Here is a 27,471-nt window from a genome sequence, read left to right on the forward strand (position 1 = left end):
CTTCATGTCAATAACAAAATGTGAGGGGGGAGGAATAATCCACAGATTTTAACCTAAAATATTTCTTTTTCTTACAATTTTAAATCTCAAAACCATTTCTTCTGCACATTAAGATAACATCAACTTGCACAATAATTGTCCCTGCTTAAAGCACCTACAATAGAGTTTGCAGAAAATGGAAAAAGCTTTTTTCACCTGTGAATACCAGTCAATGACTACAGCAATCTAAACTGAAAAGGACTTTTCACAGATCTCCTAACGCATTTCCCCTTCCAATAGTGGACTTCATGGAAAAATGAATATTCCCAGATGAAACTTGCCACTTTATGGAATGATTGTACTATCACAGAGAGATCTTCTCTTTTTAAAGAAGAAATCATCCTCCTACAATTTTTCACCTTAAGTGATGTACAGATTCTTTTAGGTTTTTTGGTCTCTGCCTGGTGAAGTCATGTAAAAATTACATAACAGTTCAAAGTTTTATGCAAAACCTTCTTTTGTCAAATGCTTAAGTAAATTTTGGAACAATAAGGACAAGAACCGGGAGGGAAAGAAAGGAAGGGGATCTGCCTTCATTTGACAAAACTGTCATATACATACACCTTCTCCCCCTCTTGCATCTTCCCATTTATTTGTGTGAATGAACTACACATAGCAACCACACTTACTTTAGCAGTACTTAAGAGGTCTAGGCCCCAAAAGACCTACTGCCAGATGATGAAGCAGCATTAGTGCTGCAGAATAATAACAATTTACATTAAAAGCTGACAAACTACTTGTCCAATAAAACTGTTCATTTCCTTTTTCATGCACTTGTTGAAAAGTGCCAGCGCAGAGTCTAGAACAGTCTTCTACCATCTGAATAGCATCTGTTAATTTAATCAGCTCAGTTCTTCTTGCATGTGAGATTTGGCTGCACCAGTACTATCAGTATTGAACATGTCTGTAGAAAATGTATCTGTTTAAAAACGTATCAGTTAATGGCTAAATAAAAGTAGTCAGCAAAGCCAAAGGCCTTGTGTTTGTAGAGGAAACAATAATCAGGTCCTACATAAAGCTCTAAGCCATGTGTCCAGAAATTCCTAAGAATTGCTTCCCAAAATTAGGCCTCATTCCCTTCAGTATCTCTATTATCCAAATGCATAAAGGTGTGAATGCATGTATAGGAACACACCAGTTGGCAGGGTCATTCAGAAGGCGTTTCAAGAGGATAACCATGTTACTGGTTTACAAAACAATTTGTTTGTTCCGTCAAAAAGAATCTTAAAAACTACAGCTCAAAAAAAAATTACAGACTTCACAGGTTTGGGTAAAGGATGTGCCTTCAGACAGAAGTGGAAAGCTTAGTAACTGCAAAATCATCTTGCCTTCTCCAGCAACTAGCTTTGCACTGGCTGTTTCATTTCATTGTGAATAAAAGTACTAAATGTCAACGGTGCAAAACATTTTCAATATTGAAGTTGAAATGTTCAGAGTAGACATTAATCTATTTTCAAACCACAGCAAGCTACTTCAAAGCAGATAAGAAATACTACCAAGGTAACAAAAACATTCTACCTGCACATGTGTAACATAAACATGTAATATACCTGCTTTAGCAAACAATACTGGTTACCACTATTAAACTAAAGGCTACAGGGCTTCCATAACAAACCCCAAATATCACAGATTTTACCTCTTCAAATGATTTAATTTAAATTGCACATTATATTCATGAAAATAAAGCAATCTGATTTTTTGGTTAGCAACAGAACTAAGTCTGCAGATAGCTATTAGAAGCTATTTTACTATGTGAGCTGTCAGCACTTCCATCAACTATCACATATATTAACCTTCCAGACACTGCACATTCTGAGGTAAATTTACAGAGCCATATATTTACACTTTACTGATCTTCATTTACCCCTAAGCATCTTTGCCTAATTCATCATTAGAATAACATCACAGCACATGCCACAGTTGAGACAGCCACAATACAGAGCACATCATCATACAACATCAGAAAGTATCCACCCATACAACATAACACCATACCACAACAGACTGTTTCAAGAATCCACCCTTCTTAGTCTTGAGCCCAACCTTTTATACCCCTCATCTCACATGCCTTACACCTGTGTGCCCTCGGTCCCCTGTTGTGATAGGTCAGTACACCTTGGCACTCCGTGTCTCCTTACCTTCAATGCTGGTCACCTCTCCTGCACAGCTGTAGCCCATTAGGGATGAGGTTCGGCCACAGCCCCACTCCCAATTACCACAAACTTGTGCCTACAGGATAAGGCAGTAAAACAGCACAGAAAGCAATCATGTTGCAACAGTCATAGCAACCAATTGCTTCAGACATTATTGATTCTTCCTGACAGCTGCATCATCTTGAGGTTTGACTGCATGCAGTGTGACCCAGGAAACAGATCTACTGCACTGGTCTGAATTTCAGATGGTATGAAGTCTGAGGTAGCCTGTGCTTTCTCCTAATGTAACTAGAAGACATGATCTTGCAGCCGCTCTCCTGCCATCTGTCCAGGTACGTTGGGCAGTGAGCACCGCAGATATGAAAGGAGAGACCTGCTGGCCCACACATCAGAGAACCAAACAACAAAAAAGGTGTCTCCTTACTTGCAAACAGCAGACAAGGTGGAACTTAAATAAAAAATTCTCTGAATCTGCCTGAGGCAGGCTAAGAATCTGCTCCTCCCTTCACTTAAAGCAAAGTATTATTATCAGAGGAAACCTAAATCAAATTCTGTGTTGAAAGCTGAACTATGTTCTAAGCTCTGCACATACGTGCACAGTCCTTATCCCATACAATCCACAAAAAAGGAGCAACACCAATATAGTCCTTACAAAGTTTCTTTGTATTTTTCTTTTGTCAAAATAAGTAAGAGCTAAAAGAAAAAAAAATATATACTCAATACTTAAATCCATCAACAAAACAGAGTTGTATAAAGAACAAAGCTGGGGAACACTAATTTCCTACATAGTAAAATAAGCACCTGCTTAGATCTGGAAATACAATTTATTGATTATTACAATAAACCATAGATCAAAATTACTCTAAAAAACATGGAAGATAATATAAACACCTTTTTGCCACTTCACAGTTCATATTTTATGCCTAACTTTTCCAGAAGAAAAAAAATAATTATCTTGTAAGACTGAAACCACCTGTACCTTTCCTGCTCAAGATGATATTCATTAATTATAAAAACTAGAAGAACATAATATCCAGAAACATTCTGCTTCATTCAATAAAGATACCGCCTTTGTTTTGCCTATTCAGTAGTTTTCCATGTGAATTATGGTTTTGCGGGAAAGTGTCTACTGTTTGGTTTCTGTGTTTTTAATTGAATTCAAATTTCCATCAAAATGTCCCAAATTAAAATTAATTATTAGCTGGTAAGCAGGAAATGCATCAATCATTATCTTATAAAATTAGAACGTGTAAATATTAAGAAACCAGCTATATTTGTGTTAGGCTGTATAATTGCTTAAAAATGCAAAAAAAAAATTGCTTCCTTTAGCATAAAGCACTAACATTACTTACCAAGCAACTAATTTCACTTTTTTTCCAGATGGCGAAAATCAAGCATTTTCAAGGAAAACAACATATAATTCTCTATTCCTTTAAAGAATTCATTTTTAATTATGATTTAAATCAATTCAGCTTGGCTGATGTCCTGGTTTGCTCACACCAATCTTCAAGCTCCCCCTCCCGTGACCAGAATAAAGGTTGCTAAGTTTCATACTGATGGGGAGTAGGGAGCTGCTAGCTCACATAAATGATTTCTGGCATGCATCAAAGGAAGGCCTTTGCAAGGGTCCTCCCTAACAATCTTCAAGTGATTCTCTCAGGAAAACTGATTACTCTCTAAAGATGGTAGTCTGGAATAGAGTTCCCAGTCTCAATTAACCTGGGCTGGTTTCAGCTAATGAAGTGGAAGTGAGGAAAAAAGTTAACAAGATATAGTACACTACTTCTAGCATACAGCCTTATTTATATTTAGAGCTGCTTCAAGCCCTAAAACGAAGATTTGATCAACATATAGTAAAGTTTAAATCAGCAAAACATATTATTTTATTTGCAGTGTCTAATTTAAGTATCTTTATAAAAATAACAAGCAAGGCACATCATAAAAAGGAAACTGCACTCTAAAGGTCTTCCCTAAGTAAGTTTAGCTGAAAACAGAGATGGGAGAAAACATATCAGTCCTATTTTCAAGAAGGTCAAGAAGGAGTATCTAGGGAACTACAAGCCAGTCAGGCTCACCTCAATCCCTGAGAAGGTGTCTGAGCAACTAATCTTGGAAATAGCTTCCAAAACATGTGAGGTGATTAGGAGCCTTCAGCCTGAATTTATGAAGGGGAAATCATGTCTGATACACCTGTTAGCCTTCCATAAAGAGATTTTTGTCTTGGCAGATGAAAGAAGTGGACATATGTTAGTCCTGATTTTCATAGGGCTTTTGACAGTGTCTCCCAGGACATATTCATAAAGAAAATGACAAAGTGGTGAGCATGCAGTGAGTGGCGGCCGGTGAGGTGGATTAGACACAGGCTGAACTGTCAGCCTTGGGAGATTGTTATGAGCTGCAAACAGTCCATCTACAGGCTGGTCACCAGCAGTGTGCCCCAGGGGTCATACAGGGTCCAATACTATTTTAACATCTCCATTCATGACCGAGTAGAAATTTACAGCTGACACAAAACTGGGCAGCATTGTTGATAAACCAGATGAATGTGGTGCCATTCAGAGGGAGCACTACATACTGAGAAAATGGGCCAACAGGAACATGAGCAAGTTCAACAAAGAGAAGAGCAAAATCCTGCTCCTGGGGAGGATTAAGCTCAAGAACTGGTATATACTGGGGTCTGGCTAGCAGGGCAGCAGTTTTGCAGGAAAAGAGCTGATGGTCCAGATGGATAACAAGATGACTGTGAGCCAGTCACACAAAGAAAGGCCTAGAGCATCCTGAGCTGCATTAGGAAGACCACTGCCAGCAGGCCAAGGGAGCTGATCCTTCCCCTCTGCTTAGTACCAGTAAGGCCACACCTGGATTGCTGAGTCCAGCTTTGGGCTTCCCAGTGAAGCCCAGGGAAGGGCAACAGAGATAATAAAGGGATTGTAGCATCACAAAAACACTGGAATGATAATGCAATAATCAGGTTTCCATCCCTTTTTGTTGGCCACTATTTCCTCTAAAGCATGGTTAACATTAAGCCTGAGCAAGAATACCATCTTTAACATACTCCACAAAAAAAAAAACAAAGCAACATGTCCCTGTCACAAAAAAAAAAAAAAAAAAAAAAAAAAAAAAAAAAAAAAAAAATAAAAAATTAAAGAGATAATGCCATATGCTTTGTGTCCAGCGGAATGTTTCAAAATACCTTGGTATTTTCAAGAGGAAGGATGACTACTCAACTTCTTTCAGTATTTTTAATAATAATCAAGATTTCAGTTTTCAAAAAGAAAAGAAAAAACCACAAACAAACAATTACATGCTGACTTCCATTCTTACATATGACAAGCCAAAAATACTCTTTAAATGGCAATCTATTTTTCCTAGCAGGTATGTGGGGGTGATGGGTTGTTTCGTTTTTTCCAAACAGAGCAGCTGCAATTACTTGCAAATCAAAGAAATCCTAGCGCTCTCTGGTGTAAGGACTGAATTTTTTTTCACTTTACCAGAGAGCTCAAGTAGTGGTTCTTAGCTGTGCTAAGAAAAGGAAACTGCGGAGATGGAAACACTATCCTGCTATTGAGAAACACAGGCATACAACCCAAAGAAAAGGCAAGTCAAAACTTACATAATCCCTACCAGGAATGAGTTCCCTAGAAATATTCTGCTGTATGCTCATAACTTCTTATGAAATAAAGGCTCCAGTATCCATGCCACTGTTTTAAGTAAAGGGTAACAGGCCATTTTCTTCATGACTGTCTTTGATTTTATCATCTAAATGTTTAAATCTGTACTGGCTCAAACACCACCTACAATTATGCCAACACTTCATCAAAAATAACTTTATATATATTTAAAAAAAAAAAAAAACAAAACCCACACCAGATATCTATTCTAAGTCATGGAGTCAGGAGAAATTCAGTATGCTGGAATCCCCCATCACCATCTAGAGGGTGTTATCAGACAGCACAGTGAGTTGCAAATAGGCAGAGACAGAGACAACACCATCTGAAAACAAGAGAAAGTTTTCACTTCCTCCTTTCAGAATTCAGAGTGATATAAAACAATTTCTGGTTTACCTTCTTTCTAACCCACTCCATCTTCCTTATATATTTATTATACATGTTCAATGCCTTATATAAATCTGTTTGGTTTTCATATTCTTTTCCCCTAGAGCATTATGCCAATATTAAAAAAAAAATAGCATCAATGACATACTTTTCTTGTGTGTCATTATTTATTTTCAACTTTTTAATCCAACTGAGTTATGCTTTATATTCTATTTTCTTCTCTCCCAGTACAAGAAACTCATACACAGGCATAGGAATGAGCGAGGACACTTCCCTACATAACCACATCCTTCTTCTGTTTATAGACATCTTACCATCTCTGGCCACAGCCTTTCATCATTTATTTACAATAAATGTTTTTCAATCCTCTGATTTTCCTTTAGTCTCTAGTTCCCCACCTAAGTTGCTGTGTGACCTGACACCAACCCAGCAAAGCATTTATACTGTTCAATATCTTTGTAATACTTTAAATGTCTCCTCAATGGCTTTAGCAGATTGGAGCAAAACACTCAGTGTCCTGATGAACACGTTCCTTCTATCAGTTGATGAGAAGATTTTTTTAATTTGTGGCATCACCTCTGAATCACTTCCTGAAGAAGCTTCCAGAACAAAACCACAGGGCTGTTCTTGCCCTGTCATCCCATAGCACCTGAATTTTTAATCCTTCTGGGTTTTTGCCTCGATTAACCTGCTATGCATACCACATGCATGGTCAACCAGAAGAAATATTATTTTGGTACATCTATTTTCCAGTGTCATGATATTTATTCATTCCAGTATCCTTCATGCAGGCCCTGGCTAAGTATTGTTCTTTATTTTGGCATCTATCAAAATCTCACAGGTAACTAGTAATTTCATTCCCAAAGTCGTGAGAAAACAGAATTATTCTCCTGCTTAAATACTACCCATATCTGATGAACAGGTTACCATTTCTTCACCTCTCACAAAGCAGGAACAATAGCTGCTATGCTTTAATCCTTCAGGTTAATTGAAAATTTTACAAGCCTTCATCTACCCACCATAAAGTTTAATAGAAATTTCTCCCATCATAATGCACAGGTTTAAGTGGCTATGCATGTGACCCCTAAACTCACACTGATTACTTCAAAGAGCCTGTAAAGTTTTAGAAGGAACAAACAGTGATAACGTACTATCATAAATTGGAATAATTGTAGAGATTAAAAAGGATAGGAGAGAGAGAAACTCAGCAGAATTTTGTTCTTGATTTGTTTTTTCACACTTTGGGAAGGAAGGTTACTTGTTTGGGATATTTGAAGGAGAAAAAAAAAAATCACATTTTCTTCATCAGAGGTATTTTTTCTGGTCACACCTAAAACGCCCAAAATCGTTCAAAAACAGACATGTAAAACTAAGTTTGTCTCTTCCTGTTATTTGAGACTATTTTATTGAGGCATATATAGGAAAACTGCTCAGCTCTAAAGGCCCTCCTCCCAATTCCGAAAACAAAGTCAAAAAATAAAGCAGAGCTCTCCATCCATGCCTGTTCTTTAATTATCACATTTTTATAGAGCATCTCATATCACTGGGCATTGTACTTAACACCTTCAACTTCTGAATGGGAGATGAGAGCAGAAACCAAGCTTTCAGTATATAAACATACCTTCCTTATGGAATAAGCTTAGAAATATAAATTTGTAATTTTCCAAGCATAGAACAACAATGGTGGCTGGCAAATGCAGCCACCAACAAAATCACTTTGTTTATAAACACACAGAAAAAAAAAAATCATGTTTTGAAACTGTCAGTGTATCATTTTATTGGCTTTACCGCACATGAATAAAAGAGCAAGCTCTGACAATAGGAAACAATTAAATTCTGTTTGTTCCTTGCAAATGAAGCATATATGGTTTGTAATCTTGGTTTGAATATATGAGAACCCTCTGATCCCTTTCAACATCTGTGAGGAAAGAAGGCAAGAAAAACCCAAAGCACGCCTACAATGGAAAGGGACACATGGAACACCTACAAAGGAAAGGGAAAAGAAAATCACTTATTAGGGTAAAGTTGGGCTATAAAACAGGGCTGAAATGGAATTTTTCTCCTGTCTATCAACAGGCCTTGATTTTGGAAAAATACTATCCAGAAGCCGGTAAAACATTTGCTGCACCTCATAATTATTTATGTCTGTGCTATTTACATATGTGTATACATGTCCATACACACACACACACATTATATATATATATAAAATATATATATATCTGTATTTGATTACAAGCTGTTGCTCATTTATGCTTTTCTCTAGTTAACTAAGGAACACTACTCTCCAATCTCTCTTTTTCTGTAAAATTACCTGCAAACACATGTAACATTATTTCCACTAACTGAAGTATTTACACACAGACTGAACACACCTCTGCAAGTTATGCCCTGCCCTAGACAGAAGTTACTGGAAAGAATAGATTAAATCTCTCTGATCATCCCACTCATTCTGTCAATCTAGATAATATAAAGCTCCCTCCTCCTTTCACATCAGTAATAGCTGAACTTTGTTATTTCATATTAAAAACAACAAGGAGGAGAAAGACTTGTATTTTAAGGGCCTGGAGAGCTGAAGGTTCACATGCATTTTCCCTCTGCTTATCTCTAAATGACTTTCTTTAAGGTGAATTCCCAAGAAGGATGAAGTTCTAAAATATTTTGTAGACATTTATTTATATATTTATTTATTTAATGTTTTCATCTTTCCTTTTCAAAAAGACATGAGTCTGATGCAAAGGTTTCCCATGCTAGTATGCCATCCCCCCTCCACCACAAGTTCTTTAATTGATGGGGGTATCTGAGTTCTTTGTGAGAGCACTTACCTATGGGTCAGGAGCTTCATATAGCTGCACTGGTCTAACTGACAGTAGGATGCTTTAAAAAGCACAAAGCAGAAGATCTGTAGTAAAGGAGAACATTTTATACATAAATAAAGATACACAACATCACTGGGGGAAATCTGGAACTGACAATCTCTCTTTTTCAAATTTTCCTCAATTTGATGGGCTCCTTTGCCTCAAACAAGGCACAGGAGCAAGTTTCGTCACAAAACCTATTAAAAATGTGCACTCACAAAGCATTTGGGTCAATACCTCCACTTTGACTCTATTGTTTTATTACTCCCTTAAAACATTTTATTTCTACATTATTAAATAAATGAATGTAGGAGCGCCTCAGTGTAATTAGATACAATGTATGTCATCCTGGTTCAGGGAAATAATTCCTTATATACACCTTCCTTTAGATAATGGCCCATTTGTATTTTGATTTAAAGTGGAAGGGATATACTTGCTACCAATGATTACTTTGGGGTTTTTTGATCTTCTTCCAAAAAGATGGCCTTTTTATACCCACTAGGCAGGTTTCTCTAAAATTGGAACAGAGAATGAATTGCGAGAAATTAAGTGAGAAGAAAGACACAAGGTCCTCAGTTGTCACATTCATTAAGAGGTTTTTTGCATTAAAACCAAATTGTTCATTACCAAGACATTCTGGGACTCAGTTCAGAAGTTAGCGGAGAGCCAGAGAAAGTGACTCCAAACCTTTCCATATCATACTTCAAAATTGTGATGGGTGACTTACACTGAAATAAAAACAATACAGAGTCCAGTAACAAAAATATATGTAAGTTCTCCCTCAAGCAGATCTGGCTGACACGAGTGGAATATTCTGTTCACTGGTCCAGATCATCAGTGCTAAAATCCACATACCTGGGATGATTCCCTTCTGTACAGAAATTCTTCTTGAAAACATAAAAGATAATTTTTTTGGACTGAAATTTAAAGTGGGGAGGGCAATCATTGAGGTCAAACTAAATTCAACTATGTTGACATGGTTCTCCATCCCAAATGACAAACTACTGCTATCATCACTTCAGTCTGTTTACTGTAGTTTAAAGGTCAGTATTACAGAAATGCAAAGTAATCAACCAGAATAATCATGTAGAGAAAAAGTTCAGTTGCCAACAGTTCAAAGCCATGGATAAAATATGCAATTCCCCAGAGACAAACTGGGATGCAGAAAGTTGCAAAAATCCAGTAATACTCTGTAACAATGCAATATTATGTAAATATTCTCTATTTCACTCTTGATTATATAGTAGCTTTATCCTTGTGGGTTACATCTGTTCACAGGGACCTCAAATCACTGCTGATTGAACAGACTACTATAATCTATTAATAGAATAAATCCTAGAATAGATATTACACTACCACTCAGAAAAAATAAACTATAAAACTTCACACCACAACCACCAAAAAAGAAACTAATATAAAGAACATAGCTCTTTAGCTCCTCAAATCTGTCATCTGTCATTTATCTCTGTCCTTTCTATATGAGTGACAATGGGTATTTTTTAACACAGGAGAGCAAGAATGGATATAAGGATAGGTAATGAAAAAAGAATGTATTAACCATAATGAAGTTAATGGGGTGTTCAAGCATTTCCTTAATTAAATAGCTGGTGGCAAGAAAAACTCTTTCAACAGCTACATAGAACAAACTACATTACAACCAGTAGTAGGAGGAGAAAGAGTAGGGGCAAGTCAAGAGAAAAATCGGGTAGTATTCAATATTCATTATAAAATTCAATATTCAGTATAGAATTCAGCTGAGAGCAAGAGCTGCAAAAGGATGTGCTTGCAGAACAATGCCTGGAGGGGAAAAGAAAAAGGCATCCCAGATGTCTACAAGGAAAAACATTTCTATTGTTTTCTAGTAAAAATATTCAAGAAAACCAAATTGGAACTGAAACTCAAATCTATATACTATGTAACATATAGTGTATATACTACGGTATCAGTGCAATTTAAAAGCAACATAATACAATAATCTTAATAACTGGCAAATAACAAATAAGTAATTCTGAGTTAAAGATGATCAGATTTCTCAGCTTTTCCTATATCTGTGGCCACACACTATATGTGCTTAAACATTTAAGGTTTAGGTGTATGTTCATCTGTGTTCACGTTTCTTCCAGTATTGCCTGGATCAGTTTTAATATCATATCAGACAATAAAATTCGTGACCACAACTAGAAACCTGGTAACACAGTCCAATAGCATAGTACTGGCTCTCCAAAGGGATGGGAAAGCTGAGCTCTCTTGGAAGCAAGGATGAGGTTGCAAGAAAGATGGAAAGAAGAGTAGGAAAGGGCAGGGAAGCAGAGCTGTGAAACTGTGACCTGGCCCTTCAGCCACAGATGTTTCATGTGGAGTCAAGTACAGGTTTTTCAAAGCCATTTCATCCATTTTCAAATCCAGTCAGGTGAAACATTTCAAATGCATGCTGATGATAGGTGCAGGTTAGTCCCACCCAGTTAGGTCCAAACACAGTCTAGACAACCTCCCATACTCACAATAAAAGATTTTCTATTTTAGAAGCACATTGCCTATCTTGCCTCTTCACAAAGGAAATAAATTCTTGATTTAAAATTTTTAAATGCAGTTTCATGTTGATAAAGTTTTTCTTTCAATAACTTCAATCATGGAGTCTGCTGAGTTGGAAGGGACCCATCAGGACCATTGAGTCCAACTCCTATGTACCAGATTTATGTCCTTGTGTTCTCCCATGATAACAAATGCAACAGAGGACAGATTCTCAATAGTTCTTCATTCTTTTAATATTTCAACAGAAAAAAAAAGTAAGACAACCCTTATATTAATCATCAAAGTGGTAAAACGGTCTACTAATAACTCAGTGTTGTATGGATTACTTCATAAGGACCGGCTGGGGAAAATAAAACTTGCAAACTGGCTACAGAGAAGATGACAAAAAGAAAATATCTGTGAGTCCCATACTCAGCAAGCAAACAAAGTCTTTGCATCAACCCCTATTGGAGATCCCCTGGTGACTTTAGAATGGAGAACAATCAAAAAAACAGAAACAAAAAATCCAGCAGATGGCTCTAAATGAGGAGAACAGAGACAGGTGACTAACTGGCCTGAGAGAAATAAAAAAAAAAAATGGGAGCAGTGCCACAGTATTATCATTTTTGTAGAGCCACCTGGAGAGGTAGCAGGCTTATCAATGAATGCCAGAATTGAATAGTACCCATCTGCTCACCCTAATAAATAACCCTTACTAGAAAAAATACAAAGGAATATAATTCCCTCAGCACTACTCACGTTTTCAGCAGACTTGTTTGTTTAAAATATTTATTTGAGTCTTACATGGCTTAACAACTATTTGCTGAGAACACAATAATGCTTTAAGATGACCCTTGGAAGCATGGAGCAAGTCAGCAGCTGTAAGAATTCATGAAAACAGAAAGCTCCAATAACTTCCTTTTAAACAAGCAAAAGCTCTGCAATTACCACTGCTTTTAAAATGTCTTTAGAAAGATATTTCTGAGCAACTGAATGGACTGATAGCAACACCATGAATGAGAGGCACTTCAAAGTCTGGAAAGTTAGTACTCCTCTGGCGGTAACAGCAGCAGAAAGTATCTCTGTTCAAAAAGAACTTCAAGAACCACAGTGTAAGATCAGTTTACCTCCTCTACTGTCCACCACAAATGGCAAAGTGTAACCATTCTGGTGATTCTAAGTGTGGACTGAGAAAGGAGGTCAGACATGGCTGGAGGTAAAATGAGAAATGCTCAGTTCTCCTGACATACTGTTACAAAAAGAACGGCATGGAAGAGAAGACTAAAGCAGGCAGATGGGTCTGCCTTCACAAGTTTGAAAGCAAAATGCCTCTTCTTTAGCACTACCTTTATCAACTCCAACCACTGCTTATGTAATGAAGGCGTAGGAGTATGGAACAGAAATCTGAACTTGCTAAAACTGAGACACTTCCAAGCTGGACTTTTGATTCAATGGTGCATTTATTTTTCATAGAAGACATACACAACTGGAAAATACCCTGGTCTGTTTAATACCTTCAATTCTACCACCTCCATATAAACAATGTAAGTCTAGATTCACACAAAATTATCCAGAACAGGACAGGCCACTGTACACAGACTGTATACAGCTACTACCATCTTTGCAAATGTTTCGCATAAATGTTTTTGCATTAAATTTTGGCTTTCATATGACAAAATATGACAGAATTAAACTTAAAATATGCATATACAAACATGTATGAAGGGAAAGAAGAACACAACAGAAAACAATTCTGAGGAGACAGAAATCACAAGATGTGAGAAGCATGCATCCACACAGGCCAGTGTTCTGTAAATGTCTGTACACATGGAGTCAGAGCTCCTTCATAGTTCCTACAACAGATTTTTAAAAACTCCCAAACAGCACTTCACCAAAACAAAGCCAGCAGGTACTGCACTGCTCCCTACAGACTCAAGCACCTTTACCAAGTACCAGCTGGCTCTTCCAGCTGAATCACAAAAGACAAAACTACAGCATAACCATGCACACTATTTCTGCTGCTTTGTCTTAGCATGAACACACAGTTAAGTAATAAAAACCCACCAACACAATTTTGTTCACCTGTCCACTGGCCCACGCTTTTTGAAATAATAAGCAGGAATTCTCTGATACAAAACCAAACAGAAGGCTCAGTTTAAATCCAAACAAACACAGCCTTCCACCAAGGATTTTAACTGTAGCATTTTCCACATGACATTCCCTTTTTAGTCCAACTAAAACAGCTGGGTTTTTAGGTTTTTTAAATAAGCATTTTTATAAAACACTTGCAGCAAAGCCTGAATCATTGAAAATTTGAATGCAAAACAGACATCCTTACGTTTTAATTTCTATTATAAAAATTAGCCAGGATAAAATTTAAAGCTTTTATAATGTTAATCATTCAATGTTAGCAGAAAAATATTCCTTCTATTCCCTCCTTCTGTTGACTGCATCTTATATTTAAAACATGTGTGTTTCAGTACGAGTAAGGTCCATTGCTATGGCAGACAGGTTTTGCCCAGGTTACAGGAATGAACATAGGCAGCTGGTGCCACAGCCTTCTCCTGACATCTTTGAGAATGGTACAAAATAAATTCTTTAAAGATACAATATAGGTTCTCATTTTAGCAAGCATTAAACTGTTCTCACTGTGATAAGAAAAAAGCATGCCTGTAAGTGGTATCACTCCACTGACACCATTTAATTATCCTTTTTATAATGGTCTTCTGAGGACCTCCCAGAGGAGAGCATCCTGCCTCTAGCACGCACAGCACTGAAATATATTTTAAAAGAAATTGTAATCACCTAACCAGACATATTCCTAAACTTTAATCTTTGAAAAGCTTTCACGTTAAGGCTAAAAGCCTGCATTAAAAAAAAAAAAAAAAAAAAAAACACACACACACACAACAAAACCCCACTAAGTTTAATAATTTTCTTTTAAAATTGGCTAGTTAGTAAGGATTACTCTACCCAGACATGAAAATATTTCAGGATTGCAGAATTTAGGCTCAAAAGTCTCCCTAGGAACAAACATTTATATTTGTCTCAGTGGAAGCAGGTTCAGCTTTTGATCTTTTACAACTCCTCTTCGACATGTAATTTTATCACACATCGGACCTTAAATTGTTCCAGCTTGGTTTAACAGATCTTTTTTTCCTTGAACACATCCAGAATGATTTGGTTCCCACTCATTACATTGTAAAAGCAAAGTTTTTCTTCCCTTGCCCCTCCACCCAAGTTACCAGACGGAGTAGTGGTCACCTAAAATAAAACTTGCTGACTTGCCCACCCATGAAAATGACACTTCTGGAAACTGTAACTTATAGAACTACAAGCAGCAGACGGATCCATTCCAATTTAAGTATCTGAATCAGAGCTAAAGGGCCAGTAGTTATAAAATTGTCTTAATTTTATATAAACAGAGCAATCAATGGGTAATCAACAACACAGTAAGTACAAAATCTCAATTTTGTCATGTACCATTGAATCTTTTTAATAAATTCATTTTGGCTTCTTTCTGCTGACAAATACAGGTAGTTGGGAAACATTGGCTTTAAAAGTATGATATCTACCTGCTTAAAAAGATTCCTTCCTAAGGAAGTGGACCTATGAAGCGGAATTATTTTAGCCACACTGGAAGAACAAATTAAATGCATGAAATCTTTGCTGATGCTGGCACCAGGTTACTTCAGTTCCCACTCTAAGTCAGGAACATCAGAGTTTTTCCAGGACATCAGACCTAATGTTGGCAAAATCCAACCAGCCTGCTATCAGACAGGTGAAACAGACTGTTCTCTGCCATATTATACCAGAAATCAACTTGTGTCAACTGAATCAAGGGTGTTTGGTTTTGCTTTTGAGCTGTGTATCTACTCTAAGGGTGTGAATCTAATTATTTGACCTTATTGTAGTATGCTATGGGGAGTTTTGCTTAAATAATTCTGCTGGTTCTCCTGGCTGGCTTGAAAAATCAAGAAACTTCTGTGAGCAAAGCAAACAAATGCACAAACCAAACCAGAAGCTCTTGGTGCACAGTAGATGAGGGTTTTCAGCAACCTATACATCCTTAATTATTTTCAGCAAATAAGTCATCTGGGTAAAGCTGTTTGTTGTAGTAAAGGTTGTGCATTCCTCTCTTGAGGTAATCTCATCTTGGAGCACTCAGCGTTTCATTGACAAAATAAATAGACCATTTTTTCTTCCAAATAGTAAAAAGAAAGTGAAGTCATAAAGAGAACCCAAAACCATCTTTTTCTGTAGCACCTAGAGAAGGCACTAAAAGGGGTTTTCAGGTTTTTCATGTCACTTGTAAGATATTCTGTTACTACTAAACAATGGCAGAGAGCTCTCTTGTTGCAAGAAGCAGCAGACCCTTGGTCAGCCAAGACCCTTTAGCCCTGAATATTCAAGAATCAGCTTTTTTAAAGTACTTATGTTTATTTATTATCTTATATAAGAAGGGATTATGATGCCTGTAAGGCAAGGCTACTTGTGTTACACAGGAGTCATCAGTGCCTGGTGCACATTCATCCCCCAGGCTGTGGTATATTTGTATCTAGGAATTTATTTTCAGACCACCAGAGAACTCTCAAGAATTACCACAAAAACTTTCTACAGAAATGCTGCTTCAAATCTTGCTTTGTTTATGCTCTGTCTTGCTGTGAGGGTGAAAGCTTAGCTCCAAATGCAAATCACAGATTGTTAAGTATCAGAAGGTGCTAGATGTGTCATCAGAAGGGAACCTCTAATAGCAACCATCAGCAGGAAGTATAACCACAGTTTGCTAAAAATTCTGTATTCACATCTGATGATGACATCTTTATAGTGTATCATCAGTGATGCTCTGAATGGGTACAGTTTGACAGGTGCATATCTTTTGTTCTAGTGATACTACGTTTTAAGAGTGATGTATAGTAAGATGTGATTTCACAATATAAATATATTACCTATATATGCTTTGCCTCAAAAAAACTCTACTAGCTTTTTATTTTATTTTTTTATACAGCACCTCATATTTCAAGGAATGGAAAACAATTCAATATGAAATCATGAGAATTATTTTTAAAATCAAAGTACTTTTAATACTTTCAGGAACAGAACAAGGTTACCTAATTGCAGGTTCTGGCTTGACCATGCACACCTGAGGCAGGAACTCCAAAAGGCAGATGGTTTGGCTGCAGTGGTGGGGTGGGGAGGTCATGTGTTTGTGTGTTTTCTGCAGGTGTGCACATGGGGAATGTGGACTGCAAAAAAAAAAAATCCTATTCTGTCAAATAACTTCAAGTTGCATAGAGCATTTTTCCATGTGCTCTAATGCTCGAGCAATCAAATTTGCATCAGATGGCCCACTCTACTAATTGTTGAAGCATAGATTGGAATATTTCCACAGCTCAAAAAATCTTTGACACATACAGAAAATACAGCGAGAGCTACATTTCTCCACCATATTTTGGAATTGCAGTAATTTCCCCTGGAATGGGAAAAGCAGATACCCAATTCTCAAACTGGGTAATTAACTACTGCTCACCTCTTGCTGGTGACAGTTACCACAAAGGAGCAGCTTTATCAGTACTAATGGAAGATTAGAAAAATGAAATTTTAAACACCCTCACGAAATTGCAGGGCTGAACAAATTAACAGTACAAATAAAGAGTTTGTGCTGAATCTTGCTGTCAGGATGCATAAGCCCTCTCTTTCGGTTCAGAAATTCCAACTTAGTAATCTCAGAAAGAAGTATGAGCTCCAGGATAATATGATCCTCATACAAAGAACTCAGTGGCTTAACAACTAGAATTCTCTTCCCCATCAAAGACACTCACAACATGCACAACCTTGCCTAAAATCTCAGTTACAAGTCCTGCAGAGAATTAAAGCATCAGTTACAGTGAAGGTCTATCTCCCATTTTCTAACTTCTCATGGCAAATATAGTGTAGTAAAGAGCAAAACTCCCACAAGGAAAGCAAAGTCTAATGACAGTAAGAGAGGGACGCTCCCAGAACTAAGTTTAGGGATGACTCTTGAAGATAACCCCCGGACCAATCTCCTTTAGAAATTAATACAAGCTTTACATCTGTACTTCACAGAACTACAGGATCATATAATAATTTCTGTTCAAAGAGACCACTGGAGGTGGCCTAGTTCAAAACCCTGTCCAAAGAAGGTCACACAGGGACTTCCCTAGTTGGGTTTGAAAGTCTCCAGCAAAAGAGCTTCAAGAACTTCTCTGGGCACCCTAATTATGGCTCATTTGGATTTAGTGCTCTCCCCACCATGAGTTCTTCATACAGAGAGATCCACACAAAATGACTGCTTGCTAACACACAAAAGCAAACCTAGAGTTGGCCTAACTGATGTTTTCAAAAAGGGAAAATGGGCAGATATTATATGTGCAAAAGCTGGGAAAGATTAAAGGTTCACAAGTCACACAAAAAGAAATCTCACACTTATACATCCACTTCTCAAGTCTTAGAAACTGCACTTAGAAACTGCACTATTTACTTCTATCTACTTTGTCTACGCCTGACCTGTAGTACATGGTGCACTGTATATGTCCTATCTCTCCTTTTCTTTTTGCCTCTGGCTACCAACACTACAAAAGTTAAATACTAACTGATTTCGAGCTCTTTTTTTAAATTATTTTTCACAGTTATGGATTTACATTCCAAACACCCAGAATATTTGTAATTCAGAATTTAGTTGTGGAAAGGATGGTGTTATACCACAAAATCAGGAGATTTTTCCTTTTAAAACAATTCATTTCACATGTCCTATATCACAAATGGAGATGTTAATTAATGCAGAAAAGTTGATAGGTTTCTGATGAGCTATTGTGTATACTTTTCCAGATGATGGCAACGTTGACAGCTTTAAATAAGCAGATGCGTTACTGTAAGGTTTATTGTCTAAGCAGCCTCCTCCCACTGCAGCAATCTAACAGTTTACATTTACAGTTGATTATAACTTCTATTATGTTCCAATATTTGCTAATCATCTCAGAGACTGTGAAAAACAGCATCATTTGTCTCAAGCTCTCTCCTATAGACACACTATTCTTCTAAAAGTCTAAAAGACAACATGTGCAATGTTTTCTCTTAAAGCATGAGTTCTCAGTTCTTTTAAAATATTTCAGACAGCATTATTCTATCTTCCTCTTCTGTAAGATGTGTCAGCCAACAGAACATAATTCATTCTCAGGTTTACAGTAAGCTTTCTTTTGCAAGCAGCAGAACTAGCAAAAGTTTATTTCCTCTGTGTTTGGAGGCAAAGTTAGTTTGCAGATTCAGTGGTAAGGGACAAATTCATCCTACTAACTCTCCTTTGGCTATGGAATTTATAGGGTTTATCTCCTTCATAAAGCCCTTTATTCTCGCACACCACCTGTACCTTGCTGTCTCTGGCGACCCAGATATTCTGTGTGAAATTTAACTGAAGTGGAAAAAAGAGGGCTGATAGCAGATGCACAAATGCCATCTTGGAGACATAATTTCCTTAGGCCTTTATGCTTAAAACCTGGAATTTTTAAGAAAAGTATTAAACTCAACCTAACAGTGTCTTCAAAAAGTGACGGCAAAACATCATACCCAGCAACAGCTTAAGTGGAAGTAGCACTCTGGTTCTCAAAAATGATACAACTTTAGTCTATTCTCACTGATAAAGGTCATTGCTAAAGCAATCTGCCACTCTGGGGGCAGATTACACTTACATAGATCCACTTCACTTGTTCCATATCATTCATCCAGGATAGTCCCTGCTTTCACTGGGCTGCAACACATTTAAGTGTGAACAGATTGATTAACAACCAGAAATCTGAAACAAGCTGCCACTGCATTTCACTATAGATGAGCAGGGATTGCTGGAGAGACTTTGTGGAGTCAAACCATACGTGCACAGGGGGGCTGTGCAACACAAACTGCACATTTCAGTATGGGTGATCCTGGGCAGAAGACACAGTCATTGCTTTTTTAGGGTTTGCTTTTTCAAAAGTGTTGGGAGGTATGACAGCAAAGACAACAGGTTTTTTTGAAACTAGAAACACACAGAAAACAATACACACAGAAAAACACACAGAAACAATAAGCTATTTCAGAGCCAGAGAAGTTGATGAATTGACAATATTCAAGCACAAGAAACCAAATCCCAACTCCTAATCAGCAGAGGTCAGACAACTGTTTTTCAATTATATCCTAGAAATTCTTGTGGCAGTCATCAAACAGAAGGTTTGTGACAGAATAAGAAAAGTTTTCCCAACTTGTACAATAATATCTTGATTTTTTTAACTATGCTGTCTCAAAATACATAAGCAAGATAGGATATCATGCTTCACAATACATTAAGAAATACATTATTTTCTGCTTTTAATTCTGACACCAAGAAAGTAGACTGTGTATACATTTTATTTGCCTGTTTCTCAGATTTGTACCTTAAAAATACTGCTCTGCTTCTAAAAGGAGTTACTTATTTTTTAGTGAAACAAAGGCAAATGAGAAAAAACATAAGCTTACCAACATCCTTTCTCAATTGTAAATGCAGAAGTAGCAATATAAGCTCATCAATCAGCAGCTAGAAACATATAAAACAAATAAATACTTAGATCACCTACTTAATTCTTTTTCTGTTGTCTGGATCACTCCCTCAAGCATATAAATAATTTTATAGTACACTCCAAAATCATTGTAGATGCTAAAAAATAACACATCAGCACGGCCTAAGCGTATGTCATGCTTATTTGAGAAGGTAATGTTTGCCACAAAAGGTTCTGCCTATGCTCTGTGTTATGTTGCAGTTGCTGCAAAACATTTTCCTGTAAAGCAGTAGAGAAAATACCACTTAAAACCTCAGCATCTTGTTGGTATAATATTTAATGCTGCTTCAGTAACTCTTAAATGCCCTTAAAAAAAAATCAAGGTTCCTTTTAATATTTTTTGACACAGACCTTATTTTTTCAGGTTAGTTTTCATTGACAGGTATGTAACTGACACCTTAGAGAATTCTTATTTATTGTGCTACAAACTGGGTGCAAACTACCAAAAGTATAAGCAAACCCAAGTGACAGATTTATGGCTAGTTACACAACTGCTAAATTGAGAAAGTGTGGTGTTAGTTTATAAGCCTTTCTCCCTTGATTTTTATACCAACTATTCCTATTTATGCTACTAATCCATAAGAAGTCTGGTAGATTTCATAAACATTTAGACTGTAAATCATTCAGACTCCCATCAGGGTCTGCCAAAGCAAATAGGACACACCTACATGGAATCTCTGTGTCCAGTGTCAACACCCACAGCCAGCTCCCACCACCCCTCCTCTCTGCCCCAAGCAGGACCTTAACTTCACCAACTGCCCCAGGAAAGGCACTGGGGCAGCTCACCTAATAAAGAACAATACAGCAAGGAATAAGGTGATAGAAATCTCGTTCAGGGTAAAAACATTTCAAATGCTTCAGATAAGAAATTTAGCCATTCTGAACTATGACTGTCCAACAGCTTTGCCTACAAACCTGCCCTTAGCAGAGGAGTTTTCTCTGGTTGCTTCTCAAACTTGCATAAATGTAAAGGTATCCCAACATGAAGCTGCACTGTTTTACATAATTTTTGAAAAAATTAAATGACAGCATTAATAGAGATTCCATCAATGTGATCCATGATAAAAATATACTCTATTGGATAATTAAACATTTGCTATTAGAGAACCTCATTGCTCTGAGGCAAAGAGAACCTACCAAAACTGCAGTTTTAACCCTTAATGTTTGATATAACATCTGGGGGAGGAAAGGAATTAATGTATTACAAAATAGACACAGAATAAAGCTACAGTTTGCTCCCTTTTCCAGAATACAAAATTTTCAATGACATAGAAATAGATCTGTTTGATGAGCAGATTGGATCTTAGGATTAGAAAGGAAGAAAAAGAGATTTAGCATGAAATGTCTCTTTAAAATTGAGGTCCACCAATAGGAAAGGCAATTGTGGGTACTTCTGCACTTGCCATAGACACACAAATATATTGGTTTATGTAATTTCCATCTCAGTAGGTAAGGAACTAGAAAAGCCAACATCCCAGCATTTCCCAAGCTTGCTACTAATTAAATCATATGCATACCGGTTCAATCCAAGGATGATCAAAGTTAATGAAAAAAAATTTCAATTTAATTCAATGAACTGTGGATCAGTTCCAGACATCTAGCTGCTACTCCATCCTCTTTCTTCTTTATCAAAAAGCACTCCAACAGTGTGAAAGTGAAGAGGACTCCATATGAGTCTACAGATTTTGTGATTTTGTATTTCCCCTCAGATCTAAATTTTAAATTAATTATTTGACAGTTGACTACATTGCATAAAATTAAGTAATATTTTTCCATGAAGGTGGATTAGAGGTTCCTCCATGTTCGGAAGGAAAACTGACTACTAATATTACTGTTACATCAATAGCTTTAAAAGATATCAACTGTCTCACACACATACACATTCATTATAAAATTATTTATGTGTCCCACTGTTCACCCCTGCATCAATATATTGCCATACCTGAGCATGTAAAATTTTATTTCAGTGTACTGGAAATAGGGCACTAAATTTATAAGGCTTTCTAAGATTAACAGAAAGACGAGCTAATGTCATTTAAAGAAAAATAAAAAAAAGAATCAGTGCTCAGATCAAATACCTATTTCTAGTTACATTTTAAATGCTATGTCACAACTGCCAAACAACTTCAGTAAACTGGACATAACATTTATGAAACCTATCTGAATAGCCTTTGCTTCAATTCTTATTAACAATGTTTTTTCATATTCTCTCTTTCACTAAATATTTGTATTAAAAATGATAATTTAATTTTAGCATCTCAAAACTCATCTCTCAGTGCTGTCCAGGTGCTTTGTAGCCATGGTTTCAGCAAATGTCCTTTCAGATCAGCCTAAAGGCTCTCATTTCTTTAAAACAGCGGTGGGCAGGAGTTGCTCTAAATTCTTTATTTGGGAATTTAATATATGCATCACTTTTAATAGCCACTGCATGATGTCTCAAATGCAATGAGTATCACACAGGAAATTAAATTTAAAAAAATAATCTTTCCTGTTCAAGAATCAACAGTCAATTAAATGAAAACTGAAGCTGTCAGCTTTCAACAGGAAGAATGGTGTCTATGCTTGAAACTTCACTTTCCATCTATACAGGGATGCAAGCTTAAATGAAAAATGGTGTTTTGACATAGTTCCAATAACATTTATGTATGCAGCTCTGCCTAGTTGTCCACCTCACATCTTTTGTATTCTAAGACAGATTTCAAGCATTTCCTGTTGGAAAAGGCTTTTTTTTTAGTCATCAGCTCCTTCTACTTCATGTTGGAGAAACACATTAATACCAATGGGAAGGGAATGGTGCTACTACTACAACTTCTATTACCGCAACCTCAGGTCTCCTTCACTGTACCTACTCAGAAGCCCTGGACAACTCTGCTGTGCCACTGGGAACTTCATGAGCAGGGAGTCAGAGCTGCAGGATTTTATTCTCATGCAAGGCAAAATTATCTCTCATGGAGCCCTAAAATCCTGAATCAGAATGTGAAATGGTATCCCAGTACACTTGCCCCTTCTCTCTCAACGACTGTGTGAGATGAAAGAGATGTAAAGAGAGTGATGTCAGAAAATGACTGAAATCCCTACCATTTTTCTTCTGTTTCTCTTTGACAGGGAAGTTTACTGCAGAGCCACTTGTAGGCATCCAATTAAAACCAATGTTAGCAGGGCTTTTTTACTGGGTCCAGATATATAAGACATAGTTCTTAAACTCAGCCCTTGCCTGAGTACAGCATAGTTACAGGATAACAGATTTACGGTTTAAGGTACAATGAGTGAAAACTGAGTCCTATAAACTTACCCACCTGCTAATACTGTTCTTGAGGGAAAAAAGAGATACTTTCTTCTACTTTAAAACACTGCTGTCAGCTCATTCTCCTTAATAAGAGCCCACTGTCTTTGAAATGTTAAATGGGACCTACTAAGAAGAAAATTCTATTTGCGGCAACACTTTTTCTTACATGACGTGAAAACCTTTACTATTTCTGTACAATTTCCTATCACTGCAGCCCTTTTCTACTGAGTGAGTGAAACAGAAATCAACTACCAGATGTTTTTTTATTCTCACATTTATGTGTTAGTGACTTAGGCTGTTGTGTTCCCTCACTGTTGCTGTGGTCTAGAAGCAGAAGACCCCTTCACCTCTCAAGAACTATTAACCCAAAGTCTTAAGCTAGAATTGCAAATATATGCTATGTTACAGCTAACAAAATTTGTTTACAAACTCTGTATCATCATTTACATTTGATCCCAAATCACATGGGCTGCAAACAAGAGCAAAGCATGAAAAAAAGAAATAAAACAAAAGTATAGGGAAAAGCAGCTAGCCTACACAGAGTGCAGTATTGACCTGCATCCAAAACAACTCACCACATCAGTTTCTAAATGACACAGTTCATTCCAACCCATTTAACCTACACAAAATGCTGGACTCTCATGAACAGCAAAATTTGAAAACAATACAGACAGCTCTGCCAGCAAGTCTCACACAGTCACAGTATCTGTTTCAATATAGCTGGTCTCACAGCAAAATGAATTTCAGAAGGTAAAACAAAAATGAAGTAAGATTGCACTGCTAAACATTTTCAGTTTGCTTTCCTTTACCCTGGTCTTTTTAGCAAACTTGTTTACTCTATTTACATATTTCTTTTTCAACTACTTTGCTATTATTTCCTTGATTCCAGCACTAAAATTTACTACAGGTGAATGGATAATGTACCTCTTCTAAATCCCACATGACTGTCAAGCCTGTGTACTGCCTCCTCAGTCTTCCAATACACTGCTGAGCTGGAAGGTGAAAGACTTATTTGCTCCTTTAAGGACAAGCGTACCCAAGAAGACACTCAAGAATTAACTACCAAGCCAACCTCCATCAACCAGCTTAAAAATTTTACCTTGCATAGTCTACAATTATGAATGTATATGGGTCACCAAAAGACAGAAAACCTGATATGCAAAATTCTACTTATATTATGAAACATCTTCTGTAACTGTAGCTAAATAAATACATTAATTATGTTTAAAGCCTAAGGGTAAAAAAAAGTAGTATTTTCCTTACAAATACTTCAACTGCAACAACTGACACTGAATTATAAACAATGCTTATGATAAATATTCATGATAAATATAAGCCACATCAATTTAAAGTTCTGCCTATTCAAATAAATGTAAGTCAAACTTTAAAATGCATTTTCTCAATCCTGTTATAATTTCCTGATACAACTGTACTATGGTTTTGTTAAAAGTTTGGTGCCAGGATTAATTCATATGTATTCAGGCAAACCTACCTCGTAACACTGTATTTGATTACATCTGAACATGACTGCCTTTACAGCATTCCAGAGGTGCTGACATCTCCAATAACTTGTTAAAGAAGAACTAGTTCCAAAATATTCTGTAGCAAGCAAAGCAAGGCAAGCATGACTTAAAACACAGATTTAAATTGTGTCTCCATGCAGTCCCGCAACCACCAGATTAAAAACAAAGGCTTTTAAGTATCACACTAAAAAGAACAAGACTAGTATTGCTAACTTCTTTCTTTGTCATTAATGCTAGAAAATGGGAAACACTTGAGTCTCACAGCTCCCTAGAATAATGGGCTCCCAAGCAGCTTCATGTTTTAACATCTGTAATGTTCCTGGGCAACATCTCCTGTAAGGCTTGCTAATGTTGATACACTTACTCTAGACAAAGCCCAGCTCAAAGAACAAAAGAAAATCTTTGTTTGAAAGGCCTTGAGAAAGCCACTTATTTTAATTATGTCAGAGAACTCTTCTGTGACTCCAGACATTTGCAAGTCACACTCCCCTCCACAAGCCTCAGTGAAAGAAAACTTAAGACAGAACTCAAAATCCACATCTCAGACTGTGGCACAGAAGTGTATATCTATCTATCTATCTATCTATCTATCTATCTATCTATCTATCTATCTATCTATCTAAGACTATACACAGAAGTATTTCTCCATCACAGAAATTTGGTCATTAGATACCAAAGGCAACATCCTCTCATCTTTCATTCTGAGCCAAGACATACACATGGACTAGGTGAAAGATGATATGAAAGTCAGAGAAGTAAAGAAAATAACATGAAAGAATCAAGTTTTTATTATTAATGAAGAATAAGATGTTATTATAGCTTAAGGTCACATATGACAAAATAATCTTCAGTTAATGTCACATCTGTTACTGAGAGAATCAAAATTAAAACATAATAATTGTTTTGTTTTCTTTAAAACCATCTTTTAAAGAAAAGCAATTTGCCACATGCTGAAATATTGTGTTCCACACAGGCCCAGCAGGGTCTGCCACTCAGGGTCAGGACTGAGACCCCAGGGGATACTGGGGTCAAATGAACTCCTAATATCAGGTGACAAAATAGGATTTGGTAGAATCTGCAATATCTCTTAAATTTAGTTTATTAAAAAAGGAATCCTTTAAATAACAACTCAGGAAGTCTGACAAAGTAACTGGAATAAACATGGTGTTCCCACATACTCAGTTCTAGTCTATCCAGCAGAGTTTCTGTTTGTAGAATGAATACTATATTAAGAATATAACCTACCACAACAGATCAGCAATACAATGGCAGTATAAAAATAAGAGACATATCAAGTGGAAGTGGAGGGTGGAACAAGAACCACAATCTGTGCAGGAAGGAAGAGGGAGGAAGAGGGAAACAGAAAAAGTTAACCTCTTTCAAGCCACATCTATCTGTTTAGAACAACATTCTTTCATAAAACTTGACAAAGTTATGGTGCCAACACAAAACGCAAGCAGCTGTTCTAAGTTCAACAAACCTATATAGAGCCAATATTTAATTACCTCTTCAATATGTGGTAATTTTACATGTGCACTACCACATCTGTCCATTTGCCTTCCCATGGGAAGAGCTGGTGTAATGCACTATGCAATTTTCACACTGTAAGTAATTAGTATAATAAAATCAAAGTTAAAACAAATGTTGAAAAAAAGCTGTGTTCATAGTCAAAGTAAGTAAGAAAGCAATTTTAAAAATTATGCAAATTCTCTCAAAAGTAAGAACACTCTCAGTCAAGGTCTTGAAAACTTTCTTGGAAGTCAAATCAATTTTGAAATCCTACATACACATACAAAAAAAGTACTATTAAATCTGTGTGAGGACCTGATAATTTGCTCTGTTTATCTGTCTTCTCCGTTTTAGACATCTACTTCACCAGGAATCATTTCCAAAAAAGGAAAAAGTTAAACAATAATTAAAATCAAGTGCATAAACATGAATTAAAGGAAACAAAGCATGCGTACCACCAGGTTAAAACAAATACGCAAACAAACAAAATAAAACAACAGCAACAACAACAACAAAAATCTCGACAACCTGACATTGGTCAAAACCAATACTAGGCTACAAAACATACCTGAAAAAGTTAATCAAAGAAATTGTAGAACAATTTAATTCAAGTCTCCAGACAGATGAACTCTCACTAATGTTCCCAGAATAGTATTTCAAACTATTTCTTCCCCCATTCCTCTTTCCCATCTTTCAGCAGAATGTAAACCCACCCCTACTGGAAAGTTGGCAGTTCCACTTCATAGGTCTGCATCCCCATCTAAATCAACATTCATTCCCAGTTGGAGGGAAGACACAAACCTTATTAGGAGCCTTTGACACACACTGCCTTTCCCTGATGCTGCCACGTAGGTAAGACGCTGGGTCACATGGGCAAGAGACTGGAAGGTTAATGCTGGGGATGTTAAAGTCCTAACTATCGCCTCTCCATAGCTCCCTGAGTTCATTCACC

The 27,471-nt window shown here is 36.8% G+C and overlaps 1 protein-coding gene across 21 annotated transcripts in view; it reads right to left on the bottom strand.

Annotated features, from left to right (window-relative positions):
* FARS2 (phenylalanyl-tRNA synthetase 2, mitochondrial) overlaps positions 1–27,471 on the bottom strand; it is a 231,587-nt gene that overhangs the window by 195,216 nt on the left and 8,900 nt on the right. For 8 of the 21 annotated variants that reach the window (XM_053964881.1, XM_053963178.1, XM_053963497.1 and 5 more), the window contains 2 exons: positions 24,980–25,086; positions 20,122–20,179 (listed from right to left, as the gene is read on the bottom strand). The exons of 2 other annotated variants lie outside the window; for them this stretch is intronic. In XM_053964881.1, the coding sequence (XP_053820856.1) occupies positions 20,122–20,179; positions 24,980–25,012 (91 nt within the window). In that variant the 5' untranslated portion in view covers positions 25,013–25,086. Of the gene's footprint in view, positions 1–9,072; positions 9,150–16,727; positions 16,863–19,322; positions 19,382–20,121; positions 20,180–21,116; positions 21,195–24,411; positions 24,480–24,979; positions 25,087–26,255; positions 26,338–27,471 lie in introns of those variants that run through there. 11 more of the 21 variants (XM_053963917.1, XM_053964145.1, XM_053964376.1 and 8 more) reach the window with 9 other exon arrangements.

Source organism: Vidua chalybeata, chromosome 1 (assembly GCF_026979565.1).
Source record: "Vidua chalybeata isolate OUT-0048 chromosome 1, bVidCha1 merged haplotype, whole genome shotgun sequence".
In the NCBI taxonomy this organism is placed as follows: domain Eukaryota; kingdom Metazoa; phylum Chordata; class Aves; order Passeriformes; family Viduidae; genus Vidua; species Vidua chalybeata.